The 23,565-nt window shown below is 53.8% G+C and overlaps 1 protein-coding gene across 2 annotated transcripts in view; it reads right to left on the reverse strand.

The window, feature by feature from the left end:
- Window positions 1-23,565, reverse strand: part of CDH22 (cadherin 22) — a 67,439-nt gene that overhangs the window by 28,196 nt on the left and 15,678 nt on the right. For both annotated transcript variants that reach the window (XM_036069664.2, XM_078057254.1), the window contains exons 3-6: window positions 17,972-18,091; window positions 9,755-9,922; window positions 5,828-6,021; window positions 3,065-3,318 (exon numbers count right to left, since the gene is read on the reverse strand). In XM_036069664.2, coding sequence (XP_035925557.1) covers window positions 3,065-3,318; window positions 5,828-6,021; window positions 9,755-9,922; window positions 17,972-18,091 — 736 coding nt within the window. The remainder of the gene's footprint in view (window positions 1-3,064; window positions 3,319-5,827; window positions 6,022-9,754; window positions 9,923-17,971; window positions 18,092-23,565) is intronic.

Raw genomic sequence — 23,565 nt, forward strand, 5'->3', positions numbered from 1 at the left:
GTCATCTTCCTGTCCCCAGGCCTGGCTCCCGGAGGATGAGGAGGAGTTGGGTAAATGTTTGTGGTGTTCGGGCGCCTGGGTGGCTCAGTCGTTAAGCGTCTGCCTTCGGCTCAGGTTATGATCCCAGAGTCCTGGGATCGAGTCCCACATCGGGCTCCCTGCTCGGTGGGAGGCCTGCTTCTCCCTCTCCCACTCCCCCTGCTTGTGTTCCTGCTCTCGCTGTCTCTGTCAAATAAATAAATAAAATCTTTAAAAAAAAAAATAAATAAATGTTTGTGGTGTTAAATTGGACCTGTCGCAAGCTCCTCACGGCCTCCACATCTGAGGAGCCCCAGGGAAGGGGCCAGCAAAGAGAGATGAAAGAAGGTGAGAAGCTGGTTTCAAAGTTGGCCCTTTCAGTGCAGATAAAAGCCGGAGGGAAGGGAAGCCAACAGAGGGAGCAGAGAGAAGACTGAGAGGGGGTGTGAGCGTGACAGTGCAGGGGAGGGGAGCAGACAGGCCGAGCACTAACCTGGGAGGCGAGGACTCAGCTCCTACTCTTGGCTCTCAACTCCCCGGGAGAGCCCAGGGACACCTCCTCCCCTCCCTGGGCCTCGGTTTCCTCACACACATGGGTGATAATCCCTTCCTGGAGAGAGAGAGGTCTGTGGCCCAGCCAGAGGCTAGGGGGCTGCTGACAGACTGTCCCGACAGCCCAAGTGGAAGGGCGGCAGAGGAGCTCAGAGGCAGTGGGACGGTTTGGACAGTGAGGAGGGCAGAGGCAACCCCGGGCCCTCTGGCTCTCTGGCCTGAGTCTGAGCTCCTCAGCTTGCCCTGAGGCCTGCCAGACTTCACTTTTGCTGCCTCATCTCCCTCAGTCCACTGTAGCCATCACGGTCTGCTCTTCTCCAGGCTACCTCGGCCTCCATATGCCTGCACAAGCTGTTCCTCTGCCTGGAATGCCCTTCACCTCGTATGTACACCTGACCATAGCCAGGTACCAGCTCAGTTCATTTCCTGCCTCCTCCGGGAAGTCTTTTAAGACCCCTGAGGGTATTTCCCAGTCTGAGAGCCTGTAGGCAGTTAGGCAGGGAGGCATCTCTCTGTCGTCACCCAGGGCTGCCATGTAAGATTGCACATGCTGTGCACTGTACAACTCAGAGAACCATTCACATAGATGATGAGGGGAACGTTACCCATCTGGAACCATGTAATGCATAGATCCTCAAATTAACTTCCCTTTTCCCTCTCTTCCGTGCTCAGCACAGAGCCTGCCACATAGTTGGTTCTGGATTACTTCCTGATTATGTCCAGCAGTTTCAGGGAGGAAGCAGGGAGCTCAGGAATCTCCTTCCCGTCTGTCCAACAGTGGCCCTTCCCCCCATCCCTGACCTCCTCTGGATCATTTCTGCTACAACCTTTCTTCCCGTCTCTTCCACCTGACCTTCTTCCAATCTGGGCCACAGTCAGGGACTTCCCAAACCCTTCCAGAAACATCAACAGAGCTGCAGCATCCCTGCCCCTCCACCCACCTGTCTCCCCCCTCCCCCAATCACCCCTCTCTCTCCCTGTGTCTGTTTTCTGTTTCTCTTTCTTTCCCTTTCTGGCTTTCTCAGCAGATCTCCTCTGTTTCTACATGGTCAGGTAGGTCCTCTGCCTCTTTTAGTTCCTCTCATGGTCTTTCCACTGGCTCCCCCCTCTCTCCGACCTCCTCCTCTCACTGTGGGGCTCTCCCCAGGCCCCTGAGCCTCTCTCTCTTTTCTCAGTTTTTCTCTGCTTTTATGTTTCATTCACTCATCAGGGCAGTCAGCGAGTGTCCACCGATTGCAGGGCATCAGGTAAAGTGGTGAGCACACAGAACTCCCTGCTCTCATGGGGCTTATCTGGTAGCGGCAGAGACACACAACGGAGTTAGAAAACTAGGTAGCGTGTTCGATGGTGAAGGCTACTGAGGACAGGGTGACATGAGGAAAGGGGACGTGAAGTGTTGGGGCTGGGGGTTGGGGTGGGGATGAAATTTTAGAAAGAGTGGTCAGGGAAGGCATCACTGAGAAGGTGACTCTTGAGCAAAGGCCTGGAGGAAGCCAGCGGACCAATCGTGGGGATATTAAGGGGGTAACATTCTAGGCAGAGGAATCAGCAGTTGCAAAGGCCCTGAGGTGGAGTGAGCTTGGTGTATGTGTGGAGCAGTGAGGAGGCCGGTGTGGCTGAGCCCCCTGAACTAGGAAGGAGGACCTCGGGAGGAATGGTCTGAGAGGCTACAGTGAGGCCAGATCTCATGGGTCTGGGGGGCACTGTGAGAGCTTGGTCTTTTGTTCTGAGCCAGATGGGTGCCTTTGGGGGGCTCTGAGCAGAGGAGGGCCAAGCTCTGATTTCCGTTTGGACAGGATCAGTCTGGCCCCAGGCCGGTTCTAGATTAAAGGGGTGGGGGTGGGGGTGGGGGGCAGAAGCAGGGAGACCAGTCGGGGGGAGGGGAGGAGTTCCGGAATCCGGATGCCGGTCGGGGTAAGAGAAAATGGTGGCCTGGACCAAGGGGTAGCAGGTGGGTAGCAGCGCAGGTGGAGAAGGTGGTGGGATTCCGGATTTGCTGATGTACTGGAGGGAGGTGGGAGACAGAGACAGGAGACAGGGTGTCTCCAACATTTTTGATCTCAACAACTGGAAGGTTGGGGTCGTTTTTGGTGGAGGGACCTGGAGCTCAGTTCCAAACGTGGTGAGTTCTGGGTGCCTAGGGGAGCCAAGGGGAGCTGCTGAGACGGCAGGGTGGGCAAGAGAGTGGACTCGGGGGTCATAGGCATGTGGATGGACAGGCCGAGGGCACCGAGGGAGCCACCGCGGACAGAGAGGACCGGGGCCGAGCGCTGTTCACTCTGCCGTGTCTGTCAAACCTGGGTCTCCCTCCTTGTCCTGAGTCCCCTGACTCTCTGCGACCACTCTCACATCTGTTTCCTTTGTCTCTGAGCTGCATCTCTGTGTCCATCCCCCCTTCTCCGCCCCCCGCCCCTCCCCCTCTGCCCGCGGTCTGTCCGCGCGGGGCGGTGGCGGGAGAGCAGGCAGCAGGCGTGGCCCCGGGCGGGGGTCTCACCGGACGGGCCGGTTGGCGGCGTCGGGGTCCCGCGCCGTCACCACGCCGACCAGGGAGCCCACCTGCGCGTCCTCCCGCACCTCCAGGAGGCCGGAGGGCGGCCGGAACTCGGGGGGCTCGTCCACGTCGGTCACGGCCACGCGCACGATCGCCTGGTCGCGGAACGTGCCCAGGTCAGCGAAGCGGGGGTCCACGAACTTGTTGAGGGCCTCCAGGACCACGGTGTGCACGGGCTGGGACTCGAAGTCCAGGCGCTGCGGGGAGGGAGCAGAGGGCGGGTGAGTGGGCCGGGTGGGCTCCGCGCCGAAAGAAGCCGTCGGGGAGGTGGGCCCAGAGAGGGCCTAGGCAGCCCAGGGTCACGATGACTCTGCAGGGGCGCGGCGAGTAGTGGGCTGCACCAGGGAACTGGCTGTTGGGAGACCCCCGACCAACCCTCCCTGGTTGCAGGTGGACGAATCGAGACTGCGGGGGACAGTCTTGCCAAGGGACACAGCCCATCAGGGCTAAAGGACGCTGACATCTGACTTCCCAAACCCCCCCCCCCCCAGGCACAGTATGTCCGACCATTTCATGCATTTATTAATTCACGGAGCACTTACTGTGTACCAGTGCATTACCCATCTAATTTTACGACATCCGTAAGAGGGCTGTATTGTGATTATCTCCTTTTACACGAGAGGAAATCGAGGCCCAAGGTCACTTAGCAGTTAGGCCCTGGCGGAGGCAGGATTCAGACCCAGGCAGTGCTGCTCCCAAGTCCTGGCCCTTAACCCCACGCCAGGAAAGCGCACTGGATCTGCAGCTGACTCGCTGTGTGTCTGTGGGCAATCTATTTAGCCTCTCTGAGCCTCTCTGAGCCTCAGTTGTGAGGGTCTCCTTAAGACATTTCCCAGGTCCCTAGCCGGCAGCAACTAATATGAGTTGAGCCTGATAAGCCAGGCTGCCTTAAAGCTTTCCTTGGAAATCTGGCTAAACCCATGCTGAGCCTTGCTTCTCATCAGGGAGTGCTAATGGGTGACCTTCTGATGAATGAGCTCCATGGCCATGTGTTGGCTCCGGCCTTCTAAAGACAATGCCTTATAGCAAAGGGAAATAGCAGTGGTGGGGTTTGGGCGCCTCCAACATGTGGGGGGAGCTATCTGGGTGGCAAGGGACCTTCCTAAAGACCTGCCCTGTGCGTAGAGACCCCCCTTTTCTCTCAGAATCTCCCGCCCCCACCTTCTCCAGCAGTAAACACGGCCACCTCCTTCCTCTGTCCTGTTGCCTGGGAAATCAGGATGCAGGGAGGCAGGCCGGAGCTGGGCCTGTGAGTGAGCGATGGGTTCTGGAGACAGGTCATCAATCAGGTGTGGGCTCTGCGCCCCGAGACGCCTCAGGTGCCACTGCTGGGGCAGGTGGGGGGGCCTGAGACGGGGGAGGGGCCTAGGGGCAGCCTGGGGGTAAGAGCAAATGCAGAGGCTGGGCTTAGGGCCTGACTCTGCTGCTCTGTGATGCTGGACCCCATCTGTGAAATGGGCTCATCTTCCAGAGGAAAAATGGAACTCTGAAGACTGAAAGCCATATAATGCTTAAAAGGGTGGATTCTGGAGCCAGACTGCCTGGGTTCATAGCCCTAGTCTGCTCTGCAAGATGCATGACCTTGGATGCGAATTGTTGAATTGCCACGGCCTCAGTTTCTCTTCTATAAAATGGGCAATAATAGTACCTCAGAGGGTTGTCGTAGGGATTGATTAATACATGAAAAGCAGTTGAAGGGTGCCTGGCACATGGTATACATTTATTATAAGTAATAGCTACTCTATTTTAATCTTCTGGGCAGTAGCTGAAAAAATTGGGAGTCTTCTCTCTTTTCAAACCCTCCAGGCCACATAGAGAGCTGGTCATATGTGCTTATTGAGTGAATGAAGGGCTGTAGGGTGCAAATGTTTCTGCGTGTCCCAGAAGGCAAGGCCCAGGCTGATGGGAGCAGATTTAGGAGACAGATTCTGGCTGAATGGGAGGAGAAATAGCTGGACAATGGCAGGGAGTGATCTTCCCAACCTGGAGGCGTACAAAGGCCTACCATCATTCGCAGGCCAGTGCAGGGGATTGACCTCTTGTGGGAGAGCAGGGCTGGGGTGATGGTCTCAAAGGCCTGAGTAGCCCTGAGTTGCCACGCCCACGACCAAGTTCTAGAAGATGGATTTGTGCTTTTCATTTGACCTCCATCCCCTTCCCCTAGGGACCCCTGAATTTGTTCTTTTAGCTTCTAGTTCCTGGGCTAGTCAGTAGGGGAGGAGGGCTGTTAGACTCAAGAAGGAAAGAGCTTGGAGTCACCAGACCTGGGTTCAAATCCTGACTCTGCCCCTTACAGGTATGATCTTGGGCGAGCCCTTTTCTTTTTCTATGCCTCTGTTTTCTCACTTGTAAAAATGGGCTTAACAATGGATGTCTCTTCAGAGGGAAGCATGAGGACTAAAAGAAATGATGAGCGTGAAGGGCATGGACTCGAAGGAGCACAGCACAGTGATTCTGAGTGTGGATCCAAATCTGGTTTGAATCCGGGCTCTCACAACTAGCTGTGCAGCTTATCTTCTTTGTGCCTCATTTTCTCATTTGTAAAATGGGACTGATACCATCGCTGTTTCCCCCAGGTGGGTCCTGGGTCCCCAGAGAGACCCAATCCCTGGAGTGGAGTGGGGTGGGGCCACATGGCTGCTCTGAGGCCACCCCCCCATCCCGCCACCCTGGGTCTGCCCCGCCCCCCGCCGCCCCAAGCAGCACCTTCTGCACTACAATGATGGCCTCCTGAGTGTCGCTGTCCGTGGTGACCTTGAACACATGGCCGCCGCTGCCGCTCTCCTCCTTGAGGTGGTAAGTCATATCTGTGTTCTCGCCCACGTCTGAGTCCTCAGCCTTCACCCGTCCCACAGCTGTGCCGATGGGGGCCGACTCCTGAATGCTGAACTGGTACATTTCTGTAGGGGATACAGCTGTGAACAGAGATGGGGGGCAGCCCCTACCCCAACTCCCACCAGCTTCAGGGGAGAGGAGAAGGGGCCCAGATGGGCTCCCGGGAGGGCAATGTCTGCAAGGGGCTCCCAAGCGGGCAGTGCAAAGAGGAGGGTCCTAATTCTGACCCTGGGTTGATTTGCTGACTGATAGGAAAAGTGCCTCCAGTGTTTGGGGCTTCAGTTTCTCCGTCTGCCCATGAGGGGTGCAGAGGATCCCAGTGATCAAGGCTCAGGCTCTGGAGTCAGTCCTGGCTGTGTAATCCTGATTCTTGGTTTCCTCATCTGTAGAACGGAAATTGTGCCTTCCTAACAGCACTGTCACAGTCCCCGTTAACTTAGATGAGGAGGCATGGAAAGCGCTTAGTACAGTGCCTAGCTCATGGTAGCTACTCAATAAATGGAACAAATTATGGTAAAAGAGCGGGGCTTCATGCCGATTTCCTGTTGCTGTTGATGTTAATGACATTTATTCCTTCATTCCCACGTATTTATTAAGCACCTATGATGTCCCAGATGCCGTTTGGGGACTGGGGTTATAGCAACAAGCAGAACAGACCCAAATCCCAGTTCTCACAGTGCTTTCCTCTTAACAGGCAGAGAAAGACGCAAACAATCACATCAGTAAAACATGTGGTATATCAAATGGTGATAAGTGCTTTGGAGAAAAAGTAAGGGAAGGGGCACAGGGAATGCCGATGAGGGTGTGTGTGGAGTTTTAAATAGGGTAATCAAGAAAGGCCTCACTAGGAAGATGACATTTCTGCAAAAGTCTGAGGGAGGTGAGGGAGTAAGCCAAGCAGATTTGTGGGAAAGAGCATTCCAGACAGAGGGAACAGCAGGTGCAAAGGCCCTGACGTGGGTGCAATGCCCAGTATGTTTGAAGAATGGCAAGATGGCCTTTGTGGCTAGAGGGGAGAAGCAGAGCAGAAACATGAGGGAATGAGGTCAGATGGGACACGAGCGGTACCCTGCTCTCCTCCCAGAGTTGAGGTCAAGATGAGGGTGATTTGCAGGTGAGGAGCCAGTGCAGGTGAAGTAGGGCCGGTGGAGCTGAGAATGTGCCTCTTGGAGTCCCCAAGGTCTGGATACTCCTTGTGTGGAGCGGTGGCCTCTGAATCATTCTCACATGGCAGCCAGAGGGGCTGTTTCTAAAACATGCTGGCTGTGCCACTCCCCCGCTGGAATCCCTTCCATAGCTCCCGGCTGTCCTGTGATGGAGCCCTACAGCCCTTTGGCCTGCCCTACAGGATGCTCACTGCCTGGCCCCTGCCGACTTCTGCAGCCTCAGCCTCCCTCTCCCTGACCCCAGCTTCAGCCTGCCTGAGGTTCTTATAATTCCTCATCTCTAGGCATCCCCTCTCTTTATTCTCCTTTCTGCTGTGCCCTCCCCAATTCCTACAGTCTCACAGAATGTTCCCTCCTCCAGGGAGCCTTTTCAGACTGACCTCCAGGCTCTGGTCTTGTGCCCCAGGGCCACCAAGCTTATCCCATTGTAAGGTTTCCTGCCTTTCCCTATCAGTTTCTGCTTCTTCTCTCCCTGCTCTCTCCTCTCTCCTCTGTCCAGAGTGTGAGCTCCTGGAAGGCAGGAACCACATCTCTTATTCATCAGGCATTCTCCGAGCCTGGCAGAACACCAGACTGTCGCATAAATGAAATGTGTGAGTGACTAGGGAGTGAATGAATGAAAAGGAGCATGGGTCTACACTCGCTGGGTTAACACAAATTAAAGAGTCTGACAACAGCAAGTGGTGGGGAGGATGGGCTACAATGGACACATGCATTTTTTTCATGGGGGGAACAGTTTGGCTTTGTTTAGTAAAGCTGAAGATAAGTATATCCCATGAGCCAGCTATTCTGTTCCCGTGTGTATATACACCAGAGAAATGCGTGCAAACCGGCACTTGGAGATGTTCCACAAGGTGCAACAATGTTCAGAGCAGTATCCTTCATCATAGCCTCAAACTGGAAACAAACCAAACGTCCATCAACATAGAATAGATAAACGATGGGACACTGTGCCCCAACGAAAATGAATACATGTGATTTCATAAACATAATTTTTTTTTTTTTTTAAGATTTTACTTATTTGCGAGAGAGAGAATGAGAGACAGAGAGCATGAGAGGGAGGAGGGTCAGAGGGAGAAGCAGACTCCCTGCTGAGCAGGGAGCCTGATGTGGGACTCGATCCCGGGACTCCAGGATCATGACCTGAGCCGAAGGCAGTCGCTTAACCAACTGAGCCACCCAGGCGCCCTCATAAACATAATTTTAAGAGAGGAAAAAAAGCAAACCGCAAAGAGGTTATATGATATGATTCTGCTCATCTAAGGTTAAAAAACCAGGTGAAATTAAGCTATAGTGTTGGGTGATGTGTATGTAGGTAAACTGGCTCTAAAGCAAGGAGGTAGCGATCACAATAGCGGATCATGGTTAACTCTGGAAGTGGGGGTGTGGGGGGCCGCTAGGTTCAGGAAAGGCACCTGGAGGCTTCTGGGGTCCAGGAGTGTGGTCTCTAGGACGATTTGCTTTATAATTAGTTGCCAAACTGGACATTTCTATTTTACACCTTTCCGTTTGTGTGCATATTTCACAATAAAGAAATGTTAAAAATAAAGAAGGGATGAATCAATGAATAAATAAACAAGAGTCTTCCTGGGGCCTGGGGTCCCTCTTCTCTGCTCTGCCCCACTGCTTCCCGCTCAGAACTGGCACAGAGCCTCACACAACTGGGCAGAAGCCCGGGTGGCCCCCACCGCTCCACACGGTGCCTCAAAGCTCCCCCATCCACATCGGGGGGCGGGGGGGCCCCCAGCTAGTGCGCCCGGCTCCCTGGCGACGCGAAGCCAGCTGGCAGCTCTGCCCACCCCGCTCGGAGTCCAGGCTGAGGTGCTAGGCCCCGATGATGATGGTGCGCTCTCAGCTAAGGGATTGGATTCCCTTATCTCGCGGGGGTCAGTCCCCTGTGGCGGGCCTAATGTGAGAGCAGCAGACCTCAAGTAATGACTCCCCGATAGGGATCAGCCCAGCTCCCTGCAGCATTTAGTCTCTGCCAGCTTCGGCGGCTTCCCTGGCGCGGCTCTGGGCCCAAGGCTGGACAAGGGGCTGGCTGAGGGGGAGGTGGGGGACTTGGCCAGAGAACACCCCCACCCCCCTGTCCCCTGTTGTGCCTGGAGAGACAGAGAGTGGAAAGACCTAATTCAGAAGCGCAGCACCCTGCCCTCCAGGCTCATCGTGGGGACAGACCTGTCACTCCAGCCCCCCTCCCCGGCCCTTCCCTTTGCAAGCTTGGGTCAGTGGCAGATCACATGGATAAGCAGGAATGGGGTGTGTGCGGGGGCCAGTGAGGGGCTGGAGTAGGTGGACAGATGGGGGCTCCTCCGCGGCAGGAAGCAAGGTGAGGGGTAGGAAGGTAACCGTGTTACTTGGCTTGTGGGCTATCAGACAACTTTGAGGACTTCCTCTGCAAGAAGCATGATTGGAGGGGCACTGGGGGGAAATGGGTGCCTTGGATGGATAGACAGATTCAAGCTTCTCTTTTGGTGGAAGCCTAAAGGGAAGCATGAGCTCGGTGGGCGGCTGGAAGGATGAACGGACACCCACAGTACCTGCCATGGAAGCCTGATGGGAGGGGTGCTGGGGGTCTACCAGGTGGATGCAGATGCATGCGGCCATCACCCTCTAGGAAGGCCTCACTTACTCTGCGGGAAACGGGGTGGGTTGTCATTGACATCGGTGACCACGATGGTGACGGTGGTGGAGCCGGAGAGGCCACCCAGCTGGCCCGCCATGTCTGTGGCCTGGATCACCACCTCGTAGCGCTCCTGGCTTTCGCGGTCAAGGTCGGGCACGGCCGTCCGGATCACGCCTGCGGGTGAGTGAGAGTGAGGCCAGGGATGCCCCCCCCCGAAGCTGCGAGCTGATACAGAGACCCCTCCACAGGCAGAGGCGGGGCTCAGGCAAGTGCAGGCTCAGCAGCCACCACGCATGCTCACGCACACTCACCCACGTGTTCACGGATAACGCACACTCACACCTGCTCAGATCCGCTCTTTCATCCCTCTGTCAGTGGCCCTCAGCAGAGTCGGGCTGGGAACAGCAGCTTGCTGAGTGCTAACATGGTGAACCGGACTCACACCCACACTCACACACACTCACTTTGGAGTCACACTCATCTGTATACATACATAAGTATGTCTCACACGCTTATGTGGTACATACATAAGAACACACGTGAGCTCACACCCACACCCACACGTGTGCACACTCACAGTTACGAACGCACACTCTTATTTTCACACGCCCCTCTCCATGATGGAGTCGGCCCCCAGCCCCTGAGGTCCCCGTGCCCTGGCCCAGCCCTAGATTCTCTGTCCAGGCACCGGCTAATCACTGATCAGACAGCCCTTCAAGCTGTTGATGCAAGACGGGCAGGGGCCGCAGGAACGGGGTTGACCACAGATTAATTCTGCCGAGCAGAAGACCGAGCTTCTTGTCTCCCTGCCAGTGGGAGACCAAGGTGGAGGGGAGAGTCGATGAGGCGTTCACAGCCTCCCCCGCCACTCGCTCCAACCTGCCGAGTACCAGGTGGTGACAGGTGGTACCCGGGGCCTGCACGCCAGGTGGAGTCATGCACCAGCAGCCCCATGATGTGCCCCATAAAACCCAATCTCCGACTCCTGATGTCCCCAAACAGCCCCCAGACTCCAATAAAGGCGCTAGAACGAGGGGAGAGGCTGCAGTGTGTGCGTGTATGTGTGTATTTGTATGTGTAGCTGGGGGAGCTGGAGGTAGGGCATCTAGGAAGTGGCCCTGCTTTTGTGGGATCACAAGGAGATATGGAAAATGTGTAGTCTATCTAATCAAGAGTCGTACAGACCCTCCACCGGTGGCCTCCGAGACCCCTCCCTGGGCTCCCTGCTGACCCCTCCTTTACGGAGAGTGGTCTTCCCAAGGGTGGAGGAGTCTTGGAAGCACATGAACTTGGGATAAATCCCAGATCTGCCATTTTTTTGACCATGTGATCTTGAGCAAATCCCTTCCTCTGAACCTCAGTTTCCTTATCTGGACAATGGGGACAATTGCATACAGTGCAGGAATTATCAACCTTGGCACTATTGATGTTTGGGGCGGGATAACACTACCCACCAGCTGCCAGTAGTAGCGTGCTCCCCACCGACCCCAGTTCTGGTCAGAACTGGCCCTTCTTGACCTGCCCCAACACTGGGACTGTGAGCGGGGCGCCCTTCTGGCGATGAGGCTAGGGCCTAGGCCTCCACTGGTCTGTCAGCTGAGGCTTTGCAGCCCTGGAGAGGGAACAGAGAGCAAGGGAGACCTAAAGCGCTGGGACAGAGAGAAGGAGAGAGGTAAGTGGTCAAGCCAGAGGGAAATGCGCACTCGGGAGGGACAGTGAGACAGAGGAACAGAGCGCCGGAGACCTGGAGACAGATGAACAGGGAAAGAACAGAGGGGAGAAAGGAAGGCAGAGAATAATAGAGACTGAGTGAACAGCCCTTCTCGAAGACAGCAGGGAGGCCCAGGGTCGGGAAGCGGGGAAGAAAGATGGTGGAGGGAGGACAGGCGAGGGCAGACAGATAGACTGATGGTGGAGTGGCCAACCAGGCCAGAGACAAGGGCTCCCTGAGTGAACCAGTCGGAAGGGCAGGGAGGGGAGCCGACCAGTGGAGCCCTTACCGTGTGCTAAGCCGTGCGCATGCGCTTTGCATCCAGGACCTCGTGGAATGCAGAGGCGGTGCTGGGATTTGGGGCCACGGTGCACCTGTGAGCTTGTGCACCAAAAACTCATGCGTGGGGCTTGGAGCAGGGCTCTGGCTGAGGTCCACCCCTGCGGGTGAGGAGCCCTGCTCATGTGACTGCCTCCTTGCTGTCCTTGCCACTTCTAGCTCCAGAGGAAGTAGGGATACTAACCTCTTTTCACTTGGCAACTGGTCATGAAGCCTTCTAGATGATCAGGTGCCATCTCTGGGAGACCAGGAGGTGGGTACCCAGAGGCCATGCTGCCTCTGGACCCGGCCCTGGGCTCACACCCAGTGACAGGCTGGGATGCCTGCTCCCAATAAAGCACACCTGCTGATAGGCACACCCTTGGGTCACCCCCTCGGACACCGACTCTGGCCTTAGCCCCGCAACTTGCTTTGGCCAATGGGACATCAGCAAGTGGGACAAAAAGCAGAGGCTTGATAAGCCCTTGTGTGCTGGGGCCTGTCCTCTTGGAGCCCCGAGACCACCTTGCTTAGAAAAGCCCCAGATGGAAGGCCACACGGAGGTAGGGGCCCAGGCACACCAGTGTCCTAGCCGATCTGCCAGTGGACTGTCGCCACATGAGTGACCCCGGTGAAAAGAACTGTGCAGCCAGCCCACAGGATTATGTCAATAAAAAACTGTTGCTGTTTTAAGTCACCGTGTTTGGGGGCAGTTTGTCACAAAGCAGTAGATATCTGATGGAGAGATCATGTTTTCCGGCCTGTTCCTCTCCTGGGCTCCCTCATGCAGTCACATTTCACTAGAGGCTCAGCTGGCCAGAAGGCCCAGCGAGGCCTGGGGCATAGGTCTGGCAGGGGGTGGGGGGTTCCTGGCTGTCAGCTAGAGCATCTCCGGGCTTCAGCAGGCTGGGCTCATTTCCTTAGATGGGGGTCTTGGGCGAGAAGAGTGAAGGCGACAAGCCCTCTTAAGGCCTAATCTGGGACTTGGCAGAACATCATTTCTGCTCCCAGATTCAAGACTCCACCTCTCTCTCTCTTTCTAAGTAGGCTCCATGCCCAGCATTAGGCTTGAACCCATGACCTTGAGAGCAAGAGTCCCATGCCCTATCATCTCAGCCAGCCAGGCAACTCTCAAGACTTCACCTCTTGATAGGAGCAGTGGCAAAGTCACTTTACCTAGAGGGGTGGGAGGAATTGATGGCATATTCTGTTACCTGCTATGTTCTGCTCCCCACTCCACCTCCTGACGCTGGGAGGAGCACCCTGGGGGCTGGTGCCTTTCTCCCGGCTCTGGGGTAAAATTCCCCAAATCGGCCCATGCAGTTGTCCTTGAAACCTTCTGGCTCTGCAAATCGCTTCATTCACTCATTTATTAGATGCTTACTGAAGACATACTATGTGTAGGGGTCACAGAGGCAGATATGAGGCCGTGCAGAAAGGAGGGACTTTGGGGTCAGACTGACTGGTTCAAGTCTTCTTTCCACCATTTATTTACATGCTATCTGACCTTGGACAAGTTTTTTGAGTGTCTCTGAGCCTCAGTTTCCTATTCTATAAAATGGGGCTACCCAGTTGGAAGGCTTTTAAGAGAATTAAATGAGACAAAGTTTCCAGCGGCAGGTCGCACATTCTGGGGATGCCATGATGATCCCTTCCTCCCCAAGTCCTGGATTGGGTACCCGATCAGTATGTTCCATGAGGGCAGAGATTCCTACTGGCCTTGTTCATCATCTTACTTATAGGGTCTGGCACATTGGGGGTGTTCAATAAACACTTAGACTGTCTGACCTACTGCCACAGACCCTCTGTCTCCCCATCTCACAGGCTGGGTGTCATTGTTTCTGGCTTCTCTGTTGGAACAAAAGCCCTGGGGGGCAGAAACCAGATCTAGTTTATCATCCTGACCCCAGGATCTGGCACTTAGAAGGTGCTCAGCAAAGGTTTGTTTCATTCATCCCAGGAAAACAGACATCTCTGGCCCTGTCGAGAATTTTCAGCAGATAACTTGGAGTCTCTGAGAGCGTCTTTCTAGTCCTGTGGGGGTGGTGGCGGGCGGGTGCTGAAAATTAGAACCTGGCCACAGCTCCCTGCAGCCTTGTCCTCACCCATCACCTCCAGTTCCAGGTGTTGTCCTCGCCACCCCCACCGTCCCCTCCAGATTCTGCAGAAGGGGCCCTGGAGCCCAAGCAATGCCTCATTAGCCCGCAAATGCCATCCCTGTCGCCCCTGTGGGGGGCTTGCTGGCAGGCCTGGCCTTTAAAATACACAAGTTAATTCGTCCTCTGGCACTCGGCCCCATGGAGCCCCGCCCCCTCCTCTCCCTCACACCTTCCTCTCAGGGCCCGTTCCGGCTCTGCTCCCTGCTATCTGCACAGCGAGAACAGACTGTACCTCACAGCAGCTGCTAAATATAGACCCGCAGCAGCGGAATATTCCTGGCTGGGGAAATGGAGCTGGGGCTGGGAATGGCACCAGGGCGGCTCCCGCAGTGGGGCTGAAGGCAAGGGGAGGAAAAATCTGGTCCTTCCTGGGAGATGTCAGCAAAGACCCTCTCAGACTGAGAAAGTGGAGGACCCTAGAACAAGGACCTCATTTGCGCTGCTTCACCTGCCTTGCCTGGTGCCACGCGCTGGCCTCTTGGGAAGCGTTCCTGCCCTCCCGGGCTCTCCACGGCCTCCCGCTTGCCGCTCTCTTCCCGACTCCCGCAGTGGGGGATGCTCTTTCTGAGAAGCTGGCCGTCCTCCTCACTCTCTTGGAGTTTGGCTCACCCCTGCCATCTCCCAGACTCAGTCCTGGCCCCTCCCTTATTTTGGTCGCTTCGTCCCTTTCTGGAGGGAGATCAACTCAAAGGGCCCCCTCCTCCGGCTGAACGAATGAAGGCTTCAGTAGCAATAGCAGCCCCTTGGCTTGCCAGGAGGTACGAGGGATTGTGCCGGGCACTTCATACCTTTGCTGTTCCCTTGGCCTGCACACTCCTTCCTAGATACCGAGGGGCTCATACCCTCCCTTCATTCACGTCTCTGCCCAAGGTCACCTCCCCAGAAAGGCCCATCCTGATTTCTTCATCGAAGTCTATCCCCTTACCCTGCTTTCTGTGTCTTCCTAGCACTCGTTGTCACTTGACGTTATGCTATGCATGGATAGGCTTATTTTCTGTATTCCCTACTTGAATTAAAGCTCCATGAGGGTAGGGTCTTGGATTTGCCTCCTGCCATATGCTTAGAGCCTAGAACACAGCCAGGCACATAGCAGGCCCTCGCTAAAGAGTTGTTGAATGAAGGAAGGAACTCTCCCGTTGGATCCTCACAAGAGTCACATGAGATGGGAATTATTATCCTTCTTGTGCACATGGGAAACCAAAGCTTAGAGAGCCCCAGCTACTTAGAGAGCTCTGGGCCTGTATTTCAGACGGCCTGCTAGATGTTCTAGATGTTTCTTTCCTCTTCCTCTCTCCTCTTAAACCCGCCGTGGTTAAAATGGAATGAATTAGCTCTGCACCTGATCGCAGGGCATATTCACTAATTTTTCTGCTCCTAGTTTTCTTAATCGACATTCCTCCCTCTGTTTCCATAGATGGTGCCCCTTCCCATCCCAGGGCCCAAAGCTGGGAACCCCCAGATTCTTCCCTCAATCTAGTTCTCTACATTCACCCAGGTCCCCAAGGTTTGCCCTTGGCAGGATCTCACTGTCATCCCTCATTCTCCCTCCTCAGCATCTCAACTAACCCTTGCCACCAATCCTGTGTCATCTCTGGCTCCCTAGCTAGATGGAACAGGTTCAGGAGTCTGGGTGGGGGCCGGGGAAAGGCGCAGGCCTTGGTGTTTGTCCTTTGGGGCTCTGTGATGGGGACCCCAGGCTACTGGGTCTCCCTGAATTCAATGCCTGCCTCTGAGCTATGCTATAGAGAGCAGCCCGAGGGATCTTGTTAAGATGAAAACCTGAGCATGTCACTTCCCTGCCTAAAAGTCATCAATGAACCCCGAGCGTTGGTGAGGAGGCGGGGAAGCAGGCACCTTCCTGGGTGGCTCTCGGGAGTGTAATCTGGTACATTTCGGCATTATCTATCCAGATTCCAAATGCATGTGCTCTTTGACCCAGCTTTTCTGCTTCCCGAAAATTATCCTGCAGATATACTCACACAAGCACAAAATGATATATGTATGAGGTTATTCACTGTAGCATTGTTCGTTGTAGCAAAAGATTGGAAACAGCGTAAGTGTCCATCAATAGGGGACTGGTGAAATAAATTTTAGTGTGTCCACAACAGCTGTTAAATAAAAGAATGAGGAAGCTCTTTATGTACTGATATAGAATAATCTTCAAGATGTATTGTTAAGTGAAAAATGCAAGCAGTGTATATAGTGTGTGTTTATAGCTACCATTTGTGTAAAAAAATAAAACAAATACATGTACCTATTTTCTTGTACATGCATAGAATAGCTCTGGAAAGATACCCAAGAAAATTATATTGGTTGCCTTGGGGACCCAGACTGGGTGATTGGGGGACTGGAAGGGGTAAAGAATTTCCACTAAATATTTGTTTGGATAAATTTTGAACCTTGAAATGTGTTATTTATTTTAAAAAACTTAATATTTTTCAAGTGAATGAGTGAGTCTAAGATCTCATAGGAGATATACACCAAGTGGCTACCTTTGGGGCTGCAATTAGGGGATGAGAGTGGGAAGCATCTATCTATCTATCTATCTTTCTTTCTTTTTCTTTCTTTCTTTCTTTCTTTCTTTCTTTCTTTCTTTCTTTCTTTCTTTCTTTCTTCCTTCCTTCCTTCCTTCCTTCCTTCCTTCCTTTCTTTAATATTTCTTCAATGTTTGAATGTTTCCTAAAATGTGTTACTTTTGCAAGGAGAAAAAAATGACAAAGATATTACGTGTAAGATAATACAATTACAACTGAGCTCATAACCTGGAATCCTCAATCCCCCACCCCAACAAATCAAACACAAAAACAAAACCCTAAAACCCAGATCCATCACACACACACACACACACACACACACACACATACACACACACCATTACCCTTAGAATAACCCTTAGAATTACCCTTTACCCCCCATTACCCTTAGAATAAAATCCCCCCCATTACCCTTAGAATAAAATCCAAGGTCTTAAACCTCGCTTCTACTGTGCCCAGTTGGGCCCCTGCCAACCAGCCCGAATCCCCAGCCCGCCTGCTTCCCCAGTCCTGAGTTGCTTACAATTCCCCTCATGCCTCAGGCTGTTCTTTCCCTCCTGGTTTCGCCTGCACCATGCCCTCTGCCTGGAATGCCCGTCTCTGAATCCCAGTCTGGCCAACACCTTCTTATCCTTTGGAGATCAACTTCTTCCACCTCCCAGAACCTTGCATCCTGATTGCCCATGCATATGCCTGTCGCCCTGGCCCCCACCCGGGCTGTGAGCCCCACGATGGCATCTGATAAACATTCTGTGGTGTGAGGTCTCCCTGGCGCCTTCACTCCTGCCCTGCCCCTCCCATCGCAGGGACGGGGAGAACACCGCCCTTGGCAGCAGCAGCCACGCCCAGCTGTGCAACCTCAGTGAGGCACTTCACTCCTCCGAGCCTCAGTCTCCTGCTCTGCCCTCCCTGCCACTCTGGCAGGGCCCCTCAGAGACATAATCAGGTTCTAACCTCAGAGAAATGAATTGGGGACTGTGCCTGGTGGCGTTGGGGGAGGGAAAAGAAGTCAAGAAGCCATTCTTCCCTATTGGTCTCCATCCCTGTCTTTCCATCAGATCCTTAACAACTGCCCCTTGAACAGAGCTTTCACAACTGCTGCAAAGGTGCCCTTCACCAACTGACCCCTAAGGGCTGCAGACACGCTTGCTTCAGTTAAGCTCCAAGGACAAGAGGGCCGCTTAGTTGGGACCTCCGAAGTCCCTTCAGGGCGCCCATGGTGGAGGCATCCTGCCTTTTTTTTCCCTGCCAGTATTGCAGGGACTCCCACCCCTGCGCCATCCTTTTCTGTTCCTCAGCCCTTCCCTCTTTCTGCCTGGCCGCCCCTTCCTCTCTGCAACCCTGGAACAAGCTAGACACCTCCTGGTCCTGTCCTACCCTCAGCGCTGTCCTGTTAGAAGGCTGCTAGCGGACCTCCCCCCACCCTCTGGCCCCACCCCTCCATCCCCCCACCTCGGTCCTGCCCTGGCCCCGCCCCCTCCGGCCTGGCCCCGGCCCTCACCGGTCTTGGGGTCCACGGTGAAATGATGCTCGCCATCCAGCACGCTGTACACCAGCCGAGCGCTGCTGCCGTACGTGGGGTCATCCGCATCCGAGGCCATCACCTGCATCACCGACGTGCCTGGGCCCAGGGGACCAAGCGAGACAGGGGTCACCTGGGGCCGCCACGCTTGTCCTCCCCACCCCAGGGAAGCTGGGGGAGGAGATCCAAGCTAGAGGTCATGGAAGCTAGTCCCCTCACAGTCCCCATCCCCACACTGACTCCCAACCCGCTTCCTGATCTGGGGCCTTCCCGTGGCGCAAGCGTGACCATGGAGTCAGATCTGGGTTCAAATCTCCCTTTGGTGGCTCCCAGCTATAGGACTCTGGCCAGGGAAGGCAGCCTCTCTGAATCTGTTTCCTCTTCAGCAAATGGGAGATAATCCTAGTCCTTGGTTCTTGAGGTTGAGGGAATGCACTTTAAATTCTCAGTGCAGATGGGGCTCAGTCTCAGCGGGTGGTGGCAATGGTCATCTTCACCAGTTAAGTCATCATGGTCAGAGTTAGAGCCAGGACTGGAAACCAGGCACCAGACTCCCAAAGCAGGGGTCTTTGTGCCCACCCCAGCCTCTCCTGATTTCTCAAGGGAATTCTGCCTCTCTTCCCTCCCTCCTTCACCACCCCCCACAAGATGGGAGTTGGGCAGCCCAGAAGGATAACCAAGTTCACTGGGGCTCAGAGGTCAGTGTCTTTTGGATCTGGGGCAGGAGGATGGCAAGACCCAGCTTTCCCTTTGGGAAATAGTTGGCTGTGGGTCCTGGTGCCCTCCTCACCCCTCCCCCTGGGTGCCCAGACAGTCCCCGCCCCAGGCACACGCACACACATGCACACACACACACACACACTTCTCCACATGCTCTGCACGTAGGCTGCTGGGGAGAGTATAAATTGGATAAAAGTCCATCAAACAGCGGCAATTAAGTTATTGATTTTCGACACTGCCTCATTAAACTGGGAGCTTCTCTTGGCCTGTCCCAGAGATGGCTCTAATTTGACATCATGTTCAATTTGACGAAATCAGGCTTGGGACGTGAGGCTGGACAGGATGGGGGTGAGGGCAGGGTGGGGGAGGTGTTGGACGGAGAAGTGGGCAAAGCCTTCTGGTCCATCTGAACCTTTCCAGAAAGGAGGGGGTGAGATAGAAGACCCAAGAGGGAGTCTTGGGGGCTCAGGATATGACCCAAGGGGATGAGACTCATCCATCACTTCAAGGTGATGCCTTCTTTTGAGTGCCCTGCTGGTGAGGGGAAGGGGCCCAGACCTGCTGAGGTTCTGAGTGGGGCGCTCCTGGGGCTGGGTTGGACTCTGGGCCAGGAGGGCGGCACGCTGGGAGGTAAGGCCCATTCACGGCTTGGCTAATGAGTGGGCTGTGGAAGAGCTACTGCAGCAATTCTGCTAAGCCCAGCCTGCCGCCCGCCTCTCCCGCCTCCAGCCTGGGGCCCTCGATCATTCCAGACAGACACATGTATTTATTTTTCACTCTTTTGCATTTCTCATTTCCCTCTCCATGTCCCCCCTCCCAGCCTGAGCCTCCTAAACCGGCCCTGCAATGCGCCTCTCTTTGGCAGCTCCTGTTCCATGTCAACCATATCAGGGTTGCCCAGAGAAGCTAGGGAAGGGATTTGAGCAAGCCCCCTCCCTCTTGATGCTAGGTGCCCAGGGTCTCCTACTCAGGGCCAAGGACATAACCCCAGGTGCCTCCTTTTATACAGATAGAGGAGAAAGGAATAAATGCCTAATGGCACCCACTGCATGTCCAACTTCACCAAGCACTTAAATTCATCATCTTTAATCCTCATAGTGTTTCCGAGAGGAAGAGTGGGCCCCTCTAAGTTACAGGCGAGGAAACAGGTAGAAAGACTTGACCAAGAGCACCGAGAGAGGAAGTGGTGGAATTTGAACCCAGGACTCTCTGAGGTCAAAGCCCTCCTGGGTGACAGAGTCAGCACAGGCAGAGTGGCTCTGGGGATGGTGGCCCAGTGTACTGAATCACAATCAGTGATGACTCTGCCACTTACTAGCAGTTTGACCTTGAACATGTCACAAACCCCATTGTGCCTCAATTTTTCTCATTTGTGAAATGAAGATGATAGTACTACCAAACTCCTGGGATTGTTTTGAGAATTCAAATAGACTTCCATGTTCAGCACCACGGACAGTGCCTGGCCCATGCTAAGAACTCAATAAATGCAGGTTGTTGTCTCGGGAGGCATGGCATGCCAGTATACGATAGCACAATCATGCCTCCCTCACAGACATACTGAAAAGGGAGAAGATACATAAAGCATCAGGCTCATGGTGGGTGCTCAATAAATAGTGGCTGTTGTAACTGTTATGAGAGAGGGTCTCCCTGTCACTCCCCTCTGCTTGTTCCCCCCATCCCTTGGGCAAGGCACAATATTGGGCTGAGTGACTCCCCAGGGTAATGGCTGATCTCTCTCTCTCTCTCTCTCCCTCCCTCTCCCTGGCTGCATCCCAGGGACTCCTGCGGGGATGATGGAATCATTTCCCCAAACCCAGATTCTTTATTGCAGCCATTACAGTTAATGCCGACACGTGGGGATGGTGAAGGGTCAGTGATTCACCACTGGCTCCCCAGACTCCAGACCCCCTCCTACATTCTTCGCAAGTCAGCAGCTCCCCAGAATGGGCAGATAAAAGGGTGCTGGGCTTGTGGCTGCTACAGGACCTCAGGATCATCCCCCCTCCATTCAGCAGTTGGTATTTTTATAATGACCATCACATCCACTCTCTCCTTTAGTCCTCAGGCCAATTCTATTATATAGATGCAGTGGTATGCTGGTAAATGTTTAACCATCGGCTCTGAGGGCTAGAGGGGTGGGGAGAAATGCCCTGTCTTGTAGTGCTTGTTGATTTCCATGGTGTAGAGACTCTCACCATGGCCAACTTCAAGCTTCCAATGTGATATCAAGTGGCTCCCAAAACAGAAAATCAAGCTGATATGAACCAACACAGTACAATCCTGCATCATTCCCATTTTACAGATGAGGAAACTGCTATGCACAGTGAAGAGTGAAAATGTGAATTAATAATAAATAATGATGAAACCCATTATTACATATCATTATTTGATGATCATGTTAGATTATGTTTACTGAATAACTACTTTGTGCTAGATCCTATGAGAAGCCCTTTATGTATGTTATCTTATGGAATTTATAAAATAAGCTTGAAGTAAGCTCTATTGAGATTTCCACTTTACAGATGAAAAAATGAGGCTGAGTGAAGTTAAGTAATGAAGCCCGTTGTGCCTCAGTTTCCTCATTTGTGAAATGAAGGTAATATTACTGCCAAGCTCTCTTACTCAAATAGTTTGAGTTCAGAACCGAGAACAGTGCCTGGCCAAGTTCACCTGGCAAGGAAATAGGAGAGGCAGGATTCAAACCCAGGTCGATCTGGTGTCAAAGCCCACATGCCTGGGCTTATAAAGTAGGAGGGGGGGGGTCAATAGGAGTAGAAGGAGACAGGCCAGTAAGAGAGGGAGGAGTCAGAGAAAGGAGGGGAATGGCAAGGAACTGCATTCAGGATTCTCCCCGCCACAACTGGTTCAAGCTCAGACTTCCAGAAGCACGGTTGGGACTGGCTAGGATGAGCTGGTCGCTGTCCGTGGTGCTGCCAGCCAGCTCTTCAGCTACGTGGGGTTAAGGGCCTCTATCCAGGCCGGCATAGGAAGCATTGCCCAAATGATTCTTGGGTAAACAGGATCTCAGAGCAGGGTTCCACGTGGAATGTTAGATGTGGAAAAGCTGGTCCTCGGAGAGCACAGAAACCAGTGTTTCTTACCCTGGCTGCACATTAGAATCTCTTAGGAGCTTTAAAATAAAACTGATGCTGAGCCCCACCCCAGACCAATTCAGTAGGACTCTCCTGGGGTGGAGCACAGGCAAGGGCATTTTTAAAAGCTCCCACAGTGATTCTAAAGTGCATCCCAGGCTAGTAACTGACCAAACCCCTGATTGAACTGATGAGGAAACTGAGTCATTGAGCCTCTGCTCAGTGACTTTCCCCAGGTTCTATCATTAGTAAGTGGTAGGGAAAGATTGCAGCCCAGGTGTGTGGAGCCAGTATGTCACCCTCCTGGACTCACAGTGCCGGTACTGAGACCGACACCAAGAAGGAAGAAGCAAGGACAACACATGCCACCAAGTCAGCAGTGCTCCTCCCAGGCAAAATCAGTATGAGATGTCAGACTCTCCTGCCAGGAGATGAGACTGGGTGGGCTTTGGCATCAGAGAGTCTTGGGTTCAGATCCCACTGCTTCTTCACTCTGTGCCCTTGGTCAAGCCTTTGTCCCTGTTTGACCTCTTTCCTCACCTTTAGTCTAGAGGGGGCCCCTCTGCTTCCCAGGGATGCTCCAAGGACTAGAAATGATGGATTTACATGGCTGGTAAAGTTGGGCATGTAGCAGTGCTCAGGAGTTTATTCCTCTCTTGTCTCTCTGCCTGGTCAGAAGGTCTCTGGGGCTGTGCCCTTGGCCTGGAGTAGGAAATGCCTGGGCACCAGTATCAGTAGGGAGGGGTCATGCCCACCCCTCATCTCTGGTTTATCTGGGTGGCTCTGACATGGTTTGTCATGGGGCCAGAATTGGAACCCATGGCCTGGCTCCCAAGCCAGAATTCTTTCCTTTCTTGTCTCTTGTCTTTGCTATCTGAGAGGTCCAACTGCTGCCCAGACCTGGGCTCTAGAGCTCCTAGGATGAGCCCCCATTGGCTCAGGGAGGAAGTGGTGCTGTGGGGAGGGGAGCTCCAGGACTGAAGTCATCCCAGCCCTCTCCTGGGCTCTGTGGCTGTGGGAAAACTGACCTGACTGGGTCTCAGTGCCCCTTCTGTAAAATGGAGATAAGACTTCATCCTCCTGGCCTCCCTGGATGAGGGAGGCCCTTTAATGAGATGAAAGAGATGAAGCACTTTGGAAAAGAACAGAGTCTTCAAATGAGGTGACCAAGTGTCATTATTATGAAGATGTTTGTAATTATTACCATCGTGCCTCTTCCCTACTTCCCTTTGCTGCCCTGCTGGGCCCGGGGAAACCCTCAGCTCACATTTAGCTTCTCAAACATTTATAAAAAATGAGTCCCACCCCCTGCTGCTGCCAGAACTGCGTGGAATGCTTTCTATTAAAAATTAAAAACCACTTGTCGAGTCCCTGGGAACGTTCAGATTACATGGGAAACCAACCCCTTCTCAAACTCTCCCTCCCAACTCCTTCTTTGATCATCACTTATAATGCTGGCTCACTGGGCTGGCCTCCACAGCTTCTGGTTGCCCAGCCAGGGCAGCCTAATGATATGCAGGAGATGCAGGAACATGACTGGGGGCGGGGAGGGTAGGTCAGAAGGGAGGGGTAGGAGGCAGGCCCAGAGACAAGTGACAGAGAAGGTGGCACTAAGAGATGGGGCTAGAAAGTGGGTCAGAGAAAGAGAGACAAGGGACAGAGGGACAGATTCAGAGAGATGGGCAGGGAGAAAGTGGGAAAACAGATACCCAGATACATGGGAAGAAATTAGGACAGAGACAGAGAGATGAGCATCAGAGA

Source organism: Halichoerus grypus, chromosome 10 (assembly GCF_964656455.1).
Source record: "Halichoerus grypus chromosome 10, mHalGry1.hap1.1, whole genome shotgun sequence".
In the NCBI taxonomy this organism is placed as follows: domain Eukaryota; kingdom Metazoa; phylum Chordata; class Mammalia; order Carnivora; family Phocidae; genus Halichoerus; species Halichoerus grypus.